At 49.6% G+C, this 14,296-nt stretch overlaps 1 protein-coding gene across 4 annotated transcripts in view; it reads left to right on the forward strand.

The window, feature by feature from the left end:
• MATCAP1 (microtubule associated tyrosine carboxypeptidase 1) overlaps positions 1–14,296 on the forward strand; it is a 54,479-nt gene that overhangs the window by 32,337 nt on the left and 7,846 nt on the right. For all 4 annotated transcript variants that reach the window (XM_050923172.1, XM_050923173.1, XM_050923174.1 and 1 more), the window contains 3 exons: positions 7,899–8,031; positions 10,456–10,761; positions 13,782–13,879. In XM_050923172.1, the coding sequence (XP_050779129.1) occupies positions 7,899–8,031; positions 10,456–10,761; positions 13,782–13,879 (537 nt within the window). The remainder of the gene's footprint in view (positions 1–7,898; positions 8,032–10,455; positions 10,762–13,781; positions 13,880–14,296) is intronic.

Consider the following 14,296-nt stretch of genomic DNA (forward strand, 5'->3'; position numbering starts at 1 on the left):
CGGTCTTACCAGCGGCCAACTGGCAAGCTCGGGCCAGGGCATAGAGTTCAGCGGCTTGGGCTCCCCAGTTGCCTGGCAGTGAGGCGGCCTCTTGAATGTCCCATTCAGAGGTGACAGCATAACCAGTGAAACGCTTGCCATTAACATAGAAGGAGCTTCCGTCCGAGAAGAGGATGCAATCGGGGTTGTCCAGTGGCACGTTAAACAGGTTGTCTCTTATCTGTAAGATGCTGTAAACTACTTCCACACAGTTGTGCTGATCCTGGAGGACTGGCAGGTCAGGAAGCAAGGTAGCTGGATTAAGGGGTCCACACCTTTCAAAAATTAGGTTAGTGTCTTCTAAGAGTTCGGCCTCTAGCTGTTGCTGACGATGGGCCGAAAAGACTTGGGTTGTGCCCCTACGCAGAAGGGCTGACAAGGCATGAGAGGTCCAAACCGTGGTAAAATGACCCAGGGTTAGGCTCTTTGCCTTTGTGATTAGCAGGGCAGCTGCTGCCAGAGTCCGGGTGCAGGATGGGGTTCCCTGAGCGACAGGGTCGATTTGCTGAGAGTAAAAAGCAAGCGGGAAATGGTGGGGCCCGCTCAGCTGGGTAAGGACACCACTAGCAATTCCGCCCCTCTCGTGGACAAAAAGGTGAAAGGGTTTGCTGTAATTGGGGGGGCGGAGAGACATGGAGGAGGCCACACTGTCCTTGAGTAACTGAAAGGCTTGAATAGTGTCCGGGGACCACTGCAAAGGGTCAGGAGCAAGGTTAGCAGTGAGTCGGTGGAGCGGTTTGCTTAACTCCCCGCAGGACGGCAACCAGGGGCGACAGAAGCCAATTAATCCTAAGAAACCTTGAAGTTGTTTTTTGGTGTTCGGTAGAGGGCAGTTTTGAATAGTCTTTATGCGGGCTGGGTCCATCTGTCTTCCCTCTGGGGTTAACAGGAAGCCCAGATATCGGACCTTTTGTGAGACCCACTGAATCTTTTTAGGGTCTACCTTGTGGCCTCTGGTGTGTAGGTATAATAAAAGTGCCTTACCATCGATGCGGAGGGCAGCTTCTTCGCGATTACCTAATAGGATGTTATCTACGTATAGGACCAATGTGGATCCCTGCGGACTGGTGAAACCTTCCAAGTCGTGGCGGAGGCACTGGCTGAAAATCGTGGGGCTGTCTCTGTAGCCTTGAGGAAGTCGTTGCCAGACATAACTTTGTCCCTCCCAGGTGAAACCAAAGAGATACTGAGAGTCTGGGTGCACAGGAATGCTGAAAAAAGCTGATTTTAAGTCAATAACAGTGAACCACTCAGCATCCCAGGGGATTTGGCTGATGATAGTAGCTGGGTCAGGAACTACTGCATGAAGAGGGACCACATACTGATTAACAACTCGTAGATCCTGTACAAAGCGCCAACGAACAGGGTCTCCGTCCTTTTTAGGAGGCTTTTTGACAGGCAGTATAGGGGTGTTACAGGGAGTGCGCTGAGGGCGGACTAGCTTTTGTGCAATGAATCCCTCGATAATGGGGCGGATGCCCTCCCGGGCTTCCAGCGACAGGGGGTATTGAGGGACTGACGGGGGGGTTAAGGAAGGCTTCACCTGAATCCTTACGGGCTCTGCCGAAAGGAGCAGGCCAACATCAGTGTCAGAAATTCCCCAGAGGGTTGAAGGCAAGTCAGTGAGGTCAGGGGAGAGAGAGGGGGGTGTTTCCCAATTACCCTGAGTAGGGGCCGAATCTTCTAACACTGTCATCAATAATCCTACCCCTTCAGGAGTGCAGGTTAAAGTAGCCTTAAGCTTACAGAGTAAATCCCGGCCCATCAGAGGGATCGGACAAGCTGGGGAAAAAAGAAAACGGTGAGGAAAACATTTATCAGCATAAATAACATTTAAAGGCAAAGTGAGTCCCAGAGACTGTGGGTTGCCCTCCACCCCAGTCGCAGTTTTAACCTCAGAGGATAGCCAGGGAGAGGGGGCATGATTTAAAAGAGAGAAAGTAGCCCCAGTATCAATGAGGAAAGAGACAGGCAGTCCCTGGACTGAAAGGGTTAAACGAGGCTCTTTGCTGGGAGGGGAGAAAGTGAGAAAGGAGCCGGCTAAAGACATTAAGGAAATAAGACCATCACATTGTTTGTCTTCGCCCCCGGGGTACCGTCATTGAGGAGGCTGAGTTTGCTGCGGCTGCTGCTGTTTCCCGTAGTTGATCCAGGCCTGGGGAATGGGCTGAGCTGGTGGTGCACCTGTAAAGGCATCTCTCTAACTATACTTTTATTACTCGCAAGAGATTTGACGGGGACATCCTCTGGGCTATCCTCGGGGGGGGGGGGGGCATGCACCCTGCTGTATCTGTTTGGACATTAGCCTAGTAACTACTCCTCCCGAGGTTTGCCCCTCCATTTCCTCCTCATCCTTCTGCAGAAATTCCAATCTGGGATTCTGCAGATTCCCCTCTGCTACATGGAGAGAGTCCCCCTGCGGAGGAATAGGGGAAGGTGCAGAGGGGACCAGCTGACGAGTCAAAACACGCCGTGGTCTACACCCTTCATCGAAATAACCTGGAGGGGGTTCACTCTCGGGAGAGTACCTGACTGCCATAATTTTTAAAGATTTCCACAGCTCTGCTGCTGTGTCCCAACAAAACCAGTAACATAACTGTCCCGGATGGTCTTTTTCGATCTGGCTCTTTACTCCTCTTAAGGCAGCCTGTTCGAAAGAGCCATACGAAGGCCACCTCATCTCCGGGTCGGCCAATACCGCGGTATACCCAGTCCAATTCCTTACACATAGTGTGTACAACTTCTTTCTAGACATTCCTGTCTGTACTGGGAGTTTCCCTTCGTTCCATAACTTATTTACAATCCCCAACGGACTCTCAAGAGGCACGCTAGTTCCTTGACCCATGGTGTCTGACAGGAGCCCTCCAACTGGCGTTTACCCTGCTGTCCAATACACGACCCCTCAATATTGAATTGGCTGGGAGAAATCTCCTGTGGCGCCTTGCCAATTCATATATGAGTGGTCTGACCACTGGACAGAGGTACCGCACCAGAAGGAATCCCGGACGAGCCCCCAAATTGTTAGGTAATAAAGCAAGTTCTCACTCACCTCTCCAGCACCCGAGTTCGTGCGGAGTTGGTATGGGGCACACAATTCTGTCAGAGACCAGACACCAATGCGTTGATCAACGGGCTCACACTATTTTTAGCTTTAAAAAGCTTTAGATTAAGTGTGGCCCCTTTATTAGGGGTGAGCATCAATATTTATACACAGAAGTAAACAAAGTGATTAACAAAAGATAATGGTCATGCATAATTAATTAAGATTTTACAGGAAAAGCAAGTTAACAAGTAAATGCATAGAGATAAAGGCTAATGGCTACTAGGGAAAGGGGGTGTCATGAGTAGTTTGCAGGTCAGTGCTTTGTTTAAAAGGGTTCAGGAAGGATTATGCAGAGACAGTCAGTCTGGGTGTGTTTTGGCTCCCCAAAGTTCACCAAAAGTTTAGACCCAACAACGCTATTGAAAGTTCGTCTTAGATCTGCCACTCTGTTTACCCCATGGTGGCCTTTTGATGAGGCTGAGACCACTGGGCCAAAGTTAACCTGTGTAAGTTCTGACCCAGGAGCTGGGGAGCCAAAGTGCCCGGTCAGCAGAGCCAGCTCCAGGGTTTTTGCCACCCAAAGCGGCAGGGGGAAAAAAAAAAGCTGCGATCGGTGGCAACTCCACCATGCCGCGTTCTTCTCCAGTGGCAATTTGGCGGCAGGTCCTTCCCTCCCAGAGGGACTGAGGGACGTGCTGCCCCTCCCTTTGGCCGCCCCAAGCACCTTCTTGCTGAGCTGGTGCCTGGAGCCGGCCCTGCCAATCAGCTATGAATATTTGGAGTGGGCGGCACCAGAGAGCGTTTCAGTATAGGCTAGCCATGTCTCTGGCTGTGGGGACTGTAAGGTAATTGGGAACTTCTGGCTGGACTTAGAACAAAAGTTCCCCAAGCCAGGTGAGCCAATGCTGCTGCTCCTATCAGAGAGAGCAGGAATGGGCCACCTGGTTGTTTCAAGTTCACCAGCAGATGGCGCACAAACAAGAATCTAACAATCGTGTAATTCATTCTCATCATGGATTGGCCATTATACCAGGCTGCCGTATGAGGCAGCCAACATTCTGGCTGTGTTTTCGCACAGAAAGGACCCAGTGTGACAGAGTTCTACTGGCTGCCTGGATGAAATACTTATTAGAGATGTAAATGAGGCAGCTAATTTGAGAGACCTAGTCCTGTGCCGCCGTGGTTTGAAGGGTCTCTATTTCTGGGACAGAAGGGTTTTTTTCACTAGTGGGTCATAGAGCTTAGCCCCTAAGGCCTCTACCAGAGAAAATAGTTACTAAGAATGTCACAAGTCACTGCTGAGATCCTAGTGAGCTCTGGTTACTTCCTTAACTGGAAAACTACTTCTGTCCTGTCTACAGTAAAAATCCCACAAACTAAAACCCGGCGCTGTGGTTGTTCAGAACGGATAAGAGTGAAGAATGTCACAAGACATTTGATGCAGACCAATAGCCTCATTTTTTTAAAGGTGCTAGTAGAGTTAGATGTCCAGGTGGGACCAAAAGGCCAGCCAGTCACTTTCAGAACCTCAAGTCAAGTGACAAAAAAATGTGCTCAGCTGTAGCACGGCGTTCTGTTTGGAGTGAGGAAATTCCAGGAGTTTCTGTAGGAGAGAAATTCTACTTTAATCACAGACACAGAATCACTGGTCACAATTCTTGACTCCAAAATGGGACGGCCGGTTTTAGCAGCTTCGGAATTACAGAAATGTGTTCTGAAGCTAACATCTTATCACTGTTGCACCTGCTACAAACCGCCTGAAAACTACAAAAGCACTTCTGCCATTAAAGATTAGAAAGACCCAAATCCCATTCTGAGAATCTCCTTTGTGGAGATTCTGTTTCTGTTGCTGCAAAAACTGAATGACGCTTTCTGCTTATGGCACATAGCAAACTTCATTACCAACTCCCAGAGTACTTTATAGATTTGTCATCACCCTCCATTTGCAGAGTGGAAAACTGAGGACAAAAAAGAGAGGAAGGAAGCTGCCTGAGGTAACGCAGCCAAGTCCAGGGCACTTGGACCTAGACTGCAGTCCCCCAGGGTACAGCTCTCTTCCTCACCGCAAAATGAAGACCAAAAGACTTGGTCTTAAAAGAGAGAATCCTAGCAGGTGATTTGACTGTTGTCAGTGAAGAATGATGTAAGCTAGAAGCAGCTCAAAAAGAGAATTCAGCAGAGGGACGATAGTGCGGGGTTTCCATGCAGTGATACCAGAATCCATGCCAGCTCTCAGACTTCCACTGTGAATTCAAGCCCCACTGGCAAAGCTTGAGTAAGAACTGGTGGCCAGTTCCACTGCTCTTCACCCCCCACCCCCCGCATCCATAAAGCTTGTCAGCCTGTCAAAGAAAGCTATGAGTTTGGTTTGATGTGATTTGTTCCTGACAAATCCATGCTGACTTACTTATCACCTTATTGTCTTCTAGGTATTTGTAAATTGATTGCTTGATTATCTGCTCCATTATCATTCCGGACTGAAGTGAAGCTGACTGGTCTGTAATTCCCTGGGTTGTCCTTATTCCTCTTTTTATAGATTGACACTATATTTGCCCTCTTCCAGTCTCCTGGAATCTTGCCTGCCTTCCGTGAGTTTTTGAAGATAATCTGTGGCTGGCTCAGATATCTCCTCAGTCAGCTCCTTGAGTATTCAAGGATGTATTTCATCAGGCCCTACCGATTTGAAGACATCTAACTTGTCTAAGTAATTTTTTTAACTTGCTCTTTCCCTAATTTAGCCTCAGATCCTACCTTACTTTCACTGGCATTCACTATGTTAGATGTCCAATCGCTACTAACCTTTTTGGCAAAAACTGAAACAAACAAGTCATTTAGCTCTTCTGCCATTTCCACGTTTTCTCTTATTGTCTTTCCCCTCTCATTGAGTAATGGGCCTACCCTGTCCTTGATCTTCCTCTTGCTTCTAATGTATTTGTAGAATGTTTTCCTGTTACTCTTTATGTCTCTAGCTAGTTTAATCTGGTCCTGGTGATTTATTACTGTTTAATTTCTCCTCAAACCTCCTCTATTGATGCTTCAATCTGGGACAGTTCCTCAGATTTGTCACCTAAAAAGATTGGCTCAGTTATGGGAATCTTTCTCACAGCCTCTGCTGTGAAGAGTGATATAAAGAATTCATTTAGCTTCTCTGCAAGGGCCTTGTCTTCTTTGAGTGCTCCTTTAGCACCTCAGTCATCCAGTGTCCCCATGGATTGTCTGGCAGGCTTTCTGCTTCTGGTATACTTTAAAAATTTGTTAGTTTTTGTGTCTTTTGCTAGTTGCTCTTCAAATTCTATTTTTGGCCTGCCTAGTTATACCTACACTTAACTTTCCAGAGTTTATGTTCCTTTCTGTTTTCCTCAGTAAGATTTGACTTCCAATTTTGAAAGGATGTCTTTTTGTCTGTAATCTCCTCTTTTACTCCGTTGTCTAGTGGTGAAGATTTTTTGGTCCTGTTCCTGTTTTGTTTTTATTTGGGCTATACATATACACCTCTACCCCGATAGAATGCTGTCCTCGGGAGCCAAAAAATCACACCGCGTTATAGGTGAAACCGTGTTATATCGAACTTGTTTTGATCCGCTGGAACGCACAGCCCTGCCCCCCCGAAGCGCTGCTTTACCGCGTTATAGCCAAATTCGTGTTGTATCGGGTCGTGTTATATCGGGGTAGAGGTGTGGTTTGAGCTTCTCTTATGTGTTTTTAAAAGGTTTCCATGCAGCTTGCAAGGATTTCACTCTTGTGACTGTTCCTTTTAATTTCCATTTAACTAGATTCTTTGGTTTTGCGTAGTCCCCCTTTTTGAAGTTCAGTGCTACTGTGGTGGGTTTCTTTGGTATTTCCTCCCTACAAGACTGTTACATTTAATTACACTGTGGTTGCTATTACTGAGCAGTTCCAGCTATGTTCACCTCTTGGACCAGATCCTGTGCCACTCAGGACTAAATCAAGAACTCCCCCCTTCCCCCTTGTGGGCTCCAGGAGTAACTGCTCCAAGAAGAAGTTGTCACGCTGCCTGGAGTGGCTCACAACTGTGAGTGCCTACCTCAGGGCAGACTGTCAAAAACAGGGCAGACCCCTCAAACTGGTGCTATGTTTTATAATTAGATTTCACCAACCTCGTACCAAACATGAACTCCTGGATCACCATACCAGTATTCCCATGGGGGCACAGACAGTTCCGAGAGACTCTCCAGTCTATTTTGCCACCCAGACAAACTGAACTTAGTGATAAATGGTCACTTACACCCAAAATTACACCATATTCAGGCTGCTTCCAGTCCCAAGAGACCAGTCCCTTAGCCCAGATAAATTGCTACCTAGATCTTACACCAAAGACAAGGCCTGTCCCAATCCTGTAATAAACTATCTAAAGGTTTATTAACTAGGAAAAAGAAATGAGTTACTTACAGGTTAAAGCAAGCAAAATAACACAAAGAAATGAGTTATCATCTAGATTCTGAGAGTGACAGAATTGTAGTGATCTGTCAATTCCAAGTGTCTTTCAGGGCAGACCCAGGAGGGAGCCCCTGGGGACCTCTGGCTTCAGTTTGGCTTCTCTTGCCCTGTGAGAGTTCAAACAGCAAAGAGATGAAAAATCTCCCCATCAACTATTTCTGTTTCCTGCTCCCAGCATTCAAAGCCAATGGACGAGGCTCCATGAGTGGACTGGGCAGTTAACAAAGCTTTTGTCTTATAATGGCCCACCTAAACTTTGATAGTCCTCCTGGGAGTGCACAGTATCACCTAGGTGTGCATGGGGCTGCCAGTTGTGACCATGCCATCATCCTGACCCTTATTCTCCATCTGCCCCCAGGTGGTCGTTCATCTGACCGAGGACCTCCTGTCCCAAGCTGTGATGATGGTGGAGAACAGCCGGCCCACCCTGGCGATCAACCTGTCTGGAGCCCGGCAATACTGGCTGGAGGGCATGCTGCGCCACGAAATAGGTCAGAGCCGGGCTGGAGGCATGGGCCATGCAGGGACTCGCCTGGAACTAACACTCCTGCTGTTGAAAGGGAATAAAATGGAGCAGCATATTGCATGGCCTTTGTGGGGTGAGGTGGGCAGAAGGAGGCTGGAGCCTATCACGTCACAGAGCCGAGAGGCAGCCGTCCTTCCCTATAGGTCTCTGGGGTAACCACACTGGAAATAATACCCTGAACTGGGAGCACCTCAACATTAGGATGTTGAGGGAGGCCTCAGACAGAAAAAGGTTGAGAACCCCTGCTCTAGAGCCCCCACCACCACTTGCATTTGGGATGCTACTGACGATAAGAGGGAGGGAGGAGGGAGGAGAAGAGCCAGAGGTGGTGAGGGGCTGCAGAGCCTGACCGGATCCAGTGCCAGGACCCCTTGGAGCTGGCTCTGCACAATTGTGGGTTGAGGACTCGGCACTTCATGGAGAATGCCTATGGAGGGAGGCACAGAGGGGGTTGTTTAGGGCAGCAGGCCAGGGTAGGACGCCAAGAAAAACTGCTCAGAATTTTTCACAGTGGACATTTTTTTCATTGCAAAGTGTCTCGCTCTTCTTCAAAGGCCTCCGTGTATCACAGGGGCCTTTGAAGAAGAAAGAGCCATTTTGCAATGAAAAAAATGTCCACCGTGAAAAATTCTCCATGCAGTGCCGAGTCCTCAACCCACAATTGTTCAGAGCCAGCTCAAAGGGGACCTGGCACTGGATCTGGTCAGGCTCTGCAGCCCCTCACCACCTCTGGCTCTTCTCCTCCCTCCCTCTTATCGTCAGTAGCTTTGAGTTGCCCCTTGGCGGCAAGCACAGAGCCCTCTTCGAAGCCATGTCTGTTGGGGAGCAGGAGCCCCCCCAGGTGGCACTGAACACGTGGCACTGATGGCCGGAAGAGCTGAAGCACCCTCGGCCATGCCCATTGCTGTGAGGGAGGGTTAACGCCAGTGCTGGAATTAGTTGAAAAGGTGTTAGTGTAGTGTTAGGACAGGGCAGGATGGTGCTAGGGTGGTGTAGCGCAGTGTAGGAGCACTACCACTATAGTCACACACAGTTACACCCAAGGAGAGGGATGGCTCGGTGATTGGAGCATTGGCCTGCTAAACCCAGGGTTGTGAGTTCAATCCTTGAGGGGTCCATTTAGGGATCTGGGGTAAAAGTCTGTCTGGGGATTGGTCTTGCTTTGAGCATGGGGCTGGACTAGATGATCTCCTGAAGTCCCTTCCAACCCTGATATTCTATGATTCGTTAAACCAGGGTTGCAAAATCAAGCCTTCAGAAGCACTAGAATTAGGGTTCCCCTTCCAACCTCCCTTTGGTCTCCTTGTGCATATGCATTAGGATACAGGATCACATGCTACTTTTTCCATAGGACCCTGCCTCATTCGGTGCCCGCTGAAAGACCATTCAGAGCTCTCAGCCAGAAGGGTCCAGACAAAGGTGTCCCCTCCCAGGAGGTGCTTTCTCAGGGCTAGGATGGGAGATGGCAAGGAGAAACCTGACAAGCAAGGAGAAGACACACATTGGAAGGGGTGCCAGTGCCACCTTGGCATCCCAAATGCAAGTGGTGGTGGGGGCTCTAGAGCAGGGGTTCTCAACCTTTTTCTGTCTGAGGCCTCCCCCAACATGCTATAAAAACTCCATGGCTCACCAATGCCATATAAAAGCCAGAGCCAGCATTAGAGGGGAGTATGCAGGGTAATTGCCGGTGCCCCAAACCACAGGGGGCCCTGCTGAGCTACGTTGCTCAGGCTTCAGCTTCAGCCCCAGGTGGCAGGGCTCAGGGCACCAGGCTTCAGCCCTGCACAATGGTTCTTCAGCTTTCTGCCCTGGGCCCCAGTACATCTAACACTGGCCCTGCTTGGCGGAGCCCCTGAAACCTGCTCACTGCCCCCCAGGAGGCCCCAGATCCCTGGCTGAGAAGCACTGCTCTAGAGAGAGGCCTGAGTGAGGGTTGTTCATTTCTAGTTATTGAACCATGGAGCCTAGATTTTGTAAAAGTTTGTTAATCTCATCAGTGAAGCCATCTGGCCCTGGGGGACAGTTTAGATATCAAAGGATTAATTGAGTATTGTTCCAGCCCTCCTGCCACCAGCTAGTGACTGCTGTGCCCCTTAGCTCTGAGGGAGAAGATCAAATGGCAGAGGTTTTGTCAGAGAGACAAGGTGGGGGGAGGTAATACCTTCTCTTGGACCAACTTCTGTTGGTGAGAGAGACCAGCTTTTCTTAGACTTTTATCTGCTGAAAGAGCAGCTGTGGGGTAGGGGGAGTTTGCCATGTCCCTTATCAACATGGGGAACGATTTCCCCCCAATGCGCCTGATTTCCCAGCGGCATTACCCAGGAGCTTTGCACAGGGTGCGTGAGACACGGGTTGTAGGTGACTGATTTCTCTCTCTTGTCTTCTCTAGGCACTCACTACATCCGTGGGGTGAATAATGCCCGCCAGCCTTGGCACAGCATGGAGGGCCGTAAGCGGTACGGCCTGAAGCCTGCTAACCCCACAGAAGAAGGCCTGGCTAGTCTGCACAGTGTCCTCTTCCGTAAGCAGCCCTTTCTGTGGCGGGCAGCACTGCTCTACTACACTGTCCACCAGGCCACTCACATGTCCTTCAGCGCGCTCTTCCAGCACTTGGAGCAGTATGTGCAGGACGCCCTCGTCCGGTGGGAGTACTGCGTGCGGGCAAAACGAGGCCAGACTGACACCTCACAGCCAGGTGGGCAGATGGCTCCACTGCCGTGGGTGGGAATGGGACTTGGTGACTGGACTGGGAGGCTGGGGTCTGCTCCAAGTTCTGCTACTGCCCAGGGGTGAGTCTCTGTTCCTCATCAGAGCATGGAGGGTCTCTTGCTGTGGCTGTGCAGGGCTGGGGATTTGCTGTTTTAGGTGAGGATTGGCAGGAAAGGGAGGGTGAGCATGGAGGGCAGGTGGCAGGAGGGGGATGGTGCAGACACCCATCAGCACAGGCTCCAGCATGAGAACTGTACAAGGCCGTGGTGTCACAGCTGGGCCCTGCTCTGGCTGTGGCATCCGTGGTGGCCTCTGCCAGCCCCTCCTTTCTAAGCTGAGTTCACATGGCTGGGGAAGGGGCCACCCTGGCGGGGGCGGTGTTTGCCCTGAAGAGTTCTGCCTTTCTTGTGTCACTCTGACTAGCTTTGAAGGTGACACTATCCCTTTAAGTTCTCTGCAAAAATGAGTTAAAAAGTAGCCTCAGGTCCTAGCCCAGCCGTTCTGCCCTTGTCATTTGGCTGTGAGAGACCCACGTGAGCCAGAAGAGAAACTGGCTGCTTGTAGAGGGGTAACTGTGAAACTGACTAGATGGACTGTGGGATACGGAGTCTCTGTGCACAACTCCTCTGACACCTCAGCCTTGCTTTTTTGCTGTAGCTCTTGCAGAGCTGGGTCTGTCCAGGAAGCGTTACGCAGGGTCCAAGGCAGCGCTGCAGTAGCCGGAGCCCTGAACTTGGGTGATAGTAACAATTCCCATGCCTCACAGCTGGGGGAACCAGCCTGTGTGTTTGTCAGACAGATACTTACACTTAACACGCAGAACTCTTGTAGAGGGTTGTCGAAATCCCGAGATTACAAAGAGTGCTGCCGCTGCTGATGCTTTTCGGGCCAGGAGGGGTCACTGACCATCCCTCCTGCATACACAGCTGGAGAATGTCACCAGGGATCCCTGTGGCAGCCCCATCACTCAGAGGGACTTAGATGCTTGACTCCCATTGGTTTCACTGACTTTTGAGCGGCTGCTCCACACTTCTGTGTCAGTTTTTTCAACGGTTAATCACAGAATATCAGGGTTGGGAAGGACCTCAGGAGGTATCTAGTCCCACCCCCTGCTCAAAGCAGGACCAATCCCCAGACAGATTTTTGCCCCAGATCCCTAAATAGCCCCCTCAAGGATTGAACTCACAACCCTGGGTTTAGCAGGCCAATGCTCAAACCACTGAGCTATCCCTCCCCCCAATTAATTACCCTCATCTAGTTTCAACTTCCAGCCCTTGGATTTTGTTCTGACTTTATTTGCTACATTAGAGTCCTCTACTAGTGCTTCACTTGTGGGGTATTGAAAACTGTGTTACCATTACCAGCGCTACCACTTTAAATTATAATGGGTTTCCTGCTCCTGCTTGCAGGCTAGGGGGCTCGGTAGGGAAGTGTGTGATCTGGGCATAGCAGCAGTCAGTCTGTGGAAGGCCAGCCTAGAGCAAAATGGGGTGAGTTAGACCTCTCTCTTTCTTAGGGAGCAGCCTGCTTCGTCTCTCTCTGGGGTTTTTTTGGTTGTTTTGGGTTTGGGATCTGGACCCTATGGGTACCTCTACATGTGCAGCTAGGGGTGTGATTCCCAGCTCGAGGTAGCTCTCACCCAGCTCGCGCACTAAAAATCAAGTGTAGCCATGAGCTAGGCGTGCTGAGTATGTGCCAGACTTTCAGACAGGTACATACTTAGGGGTGGCTGGTCCGTCCTGCAGCTTGCACTGCCACAGCTACGCTCTGGTTTTAGCACCCTGTCTCTCCTCAAGCTGCACCCCAGCTTGAAGTGTAGACATAGTCTAAGAAATGACCTAGCACTACATGGCAGCCTGCAGAAAGAGTATGTCTGGTTTTCTTCTATGCGCGTGTGCGCGTGTGTGTGTGCGCACGCGCGCGCGCCGTGAACGTAACAGAGAACGCTAGGACAGCTTCTTTAGGAAAGAAAAATAAAGAGGACGATGAAGAGTAGAGATAAAATGGCTACCTACTGCAGTCTGGAGAGTTTCCAATTTAACGGGGGCAAGAAAGGAAGATTTTGCAACATACATTCAGAGACTTGAGCAGTATTTTTACGTGTATGCTATAGAGGACACAGATAAACAGAGGGCTGTTTTCCTAATGTTGGTGGGAAAAATGACATTTACCATGCTTAAGCTTGTGTTGTCCACAGAAACCTGCTGAGCTGGAGTATAAAGGAAAGTCTAGAACAGTGGTTTTCAACCTTTTTTCATTTGTAGACCCCCTAAAAATTTCAAATGGAGGTGCGGACCCTTTTGGAGATCTTAGCCATAGTCTGTGAACCACTAGGGGTCCCTGGACCACAAGTTGAGAACCACTGGTCTGAAGAAACCAGATCATACAGCTTCTCTCAGAGCCTCCTAACCTGCAAGCAGGCTCAGGAAACCCTTCTAGTTTACAGTGAGAGCTTTAATTTTCTCCTAAGCAGATTTCATCTCCTCACTCTTCACCCCCTTTTCCAGGTCAGTAATAAATATATTGGAGACGGCTGGTCCTAGTACTGACCCCAGCCCACTGGACTTGCTTCTGACCTCACTTACACCAGCTCTTTTCTAGTCTAACTCTAAGGGATGTCTGCACTTGGAGCTAGGGCTCCAGTGCTGAGTGTGTGTAGACGTACTCACGGTAGTTCTCATCAAGCCAGCGCATTACAAGCAGGAGTGTAGCCGCAGGAGCACTAGCTGCCCCATGTACATACTCGGGGCCTGGGTGGGTTTGTACCTGAGGGGGCCAGCCTGTGCCACTGCAGCTGCACTATGATCCTTGTAGCTGATGAGAGCCAGCACGGCTTGTCTGTGTGAGCTGGGCACTGCACCCCTCGCTCCAAGTGCAAACACACCCCAGCTGACATCTGTTGAAATGCTGTTGATTTGCACCAGGGTGGGATGAAAATTAGGTCCATGGCAGCCAGCATGTTGGTAGGTGGCTGGGTTCCCACTTCTCCTCCTTGCTCTCTTCCAGGCTGTTTCAGTAAGGATCAAGTGTATCTGGATGGAATTCTCCGCATCCTGAGGCATCGGCAGACTATTGACTTCCGGTTGCTGGCAGCACTGGGCAAGGTAACAGCCTGGAGTGATGGACAGAACCTGTTTCCTGATGTGAAATCAGTACATGGGAACGGTTCTGCTGCAGGATGGGCCACAGTTTATAGATTATTTATGTGGTGTTTTTACACCCCCAGCCAGTGCGATAACCAGGGTTCTTCCCCTTGGTCTCAGGGACGTAATTGTAAACTTTGCTATTTGATTAGTGTAAATACTCAGGAGATTAACATGAAAAACCCAGCTGTGGTCATTAACCCTGTTCTTAAATGATGGAATTTAGCACAAATACCAAATAGAAAATTACTGGAGAAAGGGATCTGGAGATTATAGTGGATCACAAACTGAATAGGAGTCAACAATGTAACACTGCTGGGAAAATGCGAACATCATTCTGGGCTATATTAGCAGGAGTGGGGAAGTGGGATACTGTTA

The sequence above is a fragment of the Gopherus flavomarginatus genome, chromosome 14, assembly GCF_025201925.1.
Source record: "Gopherus flavomarginatus isolate rGopFla2 chromosome 14, rGopFla2.mat.asm, whole genome shotgun sequence".
NCBI lineage: Eukaryota > Metazoa > Chordata > Testudines > Testudinidae > Gopherus > Gopherus flavomarginatus.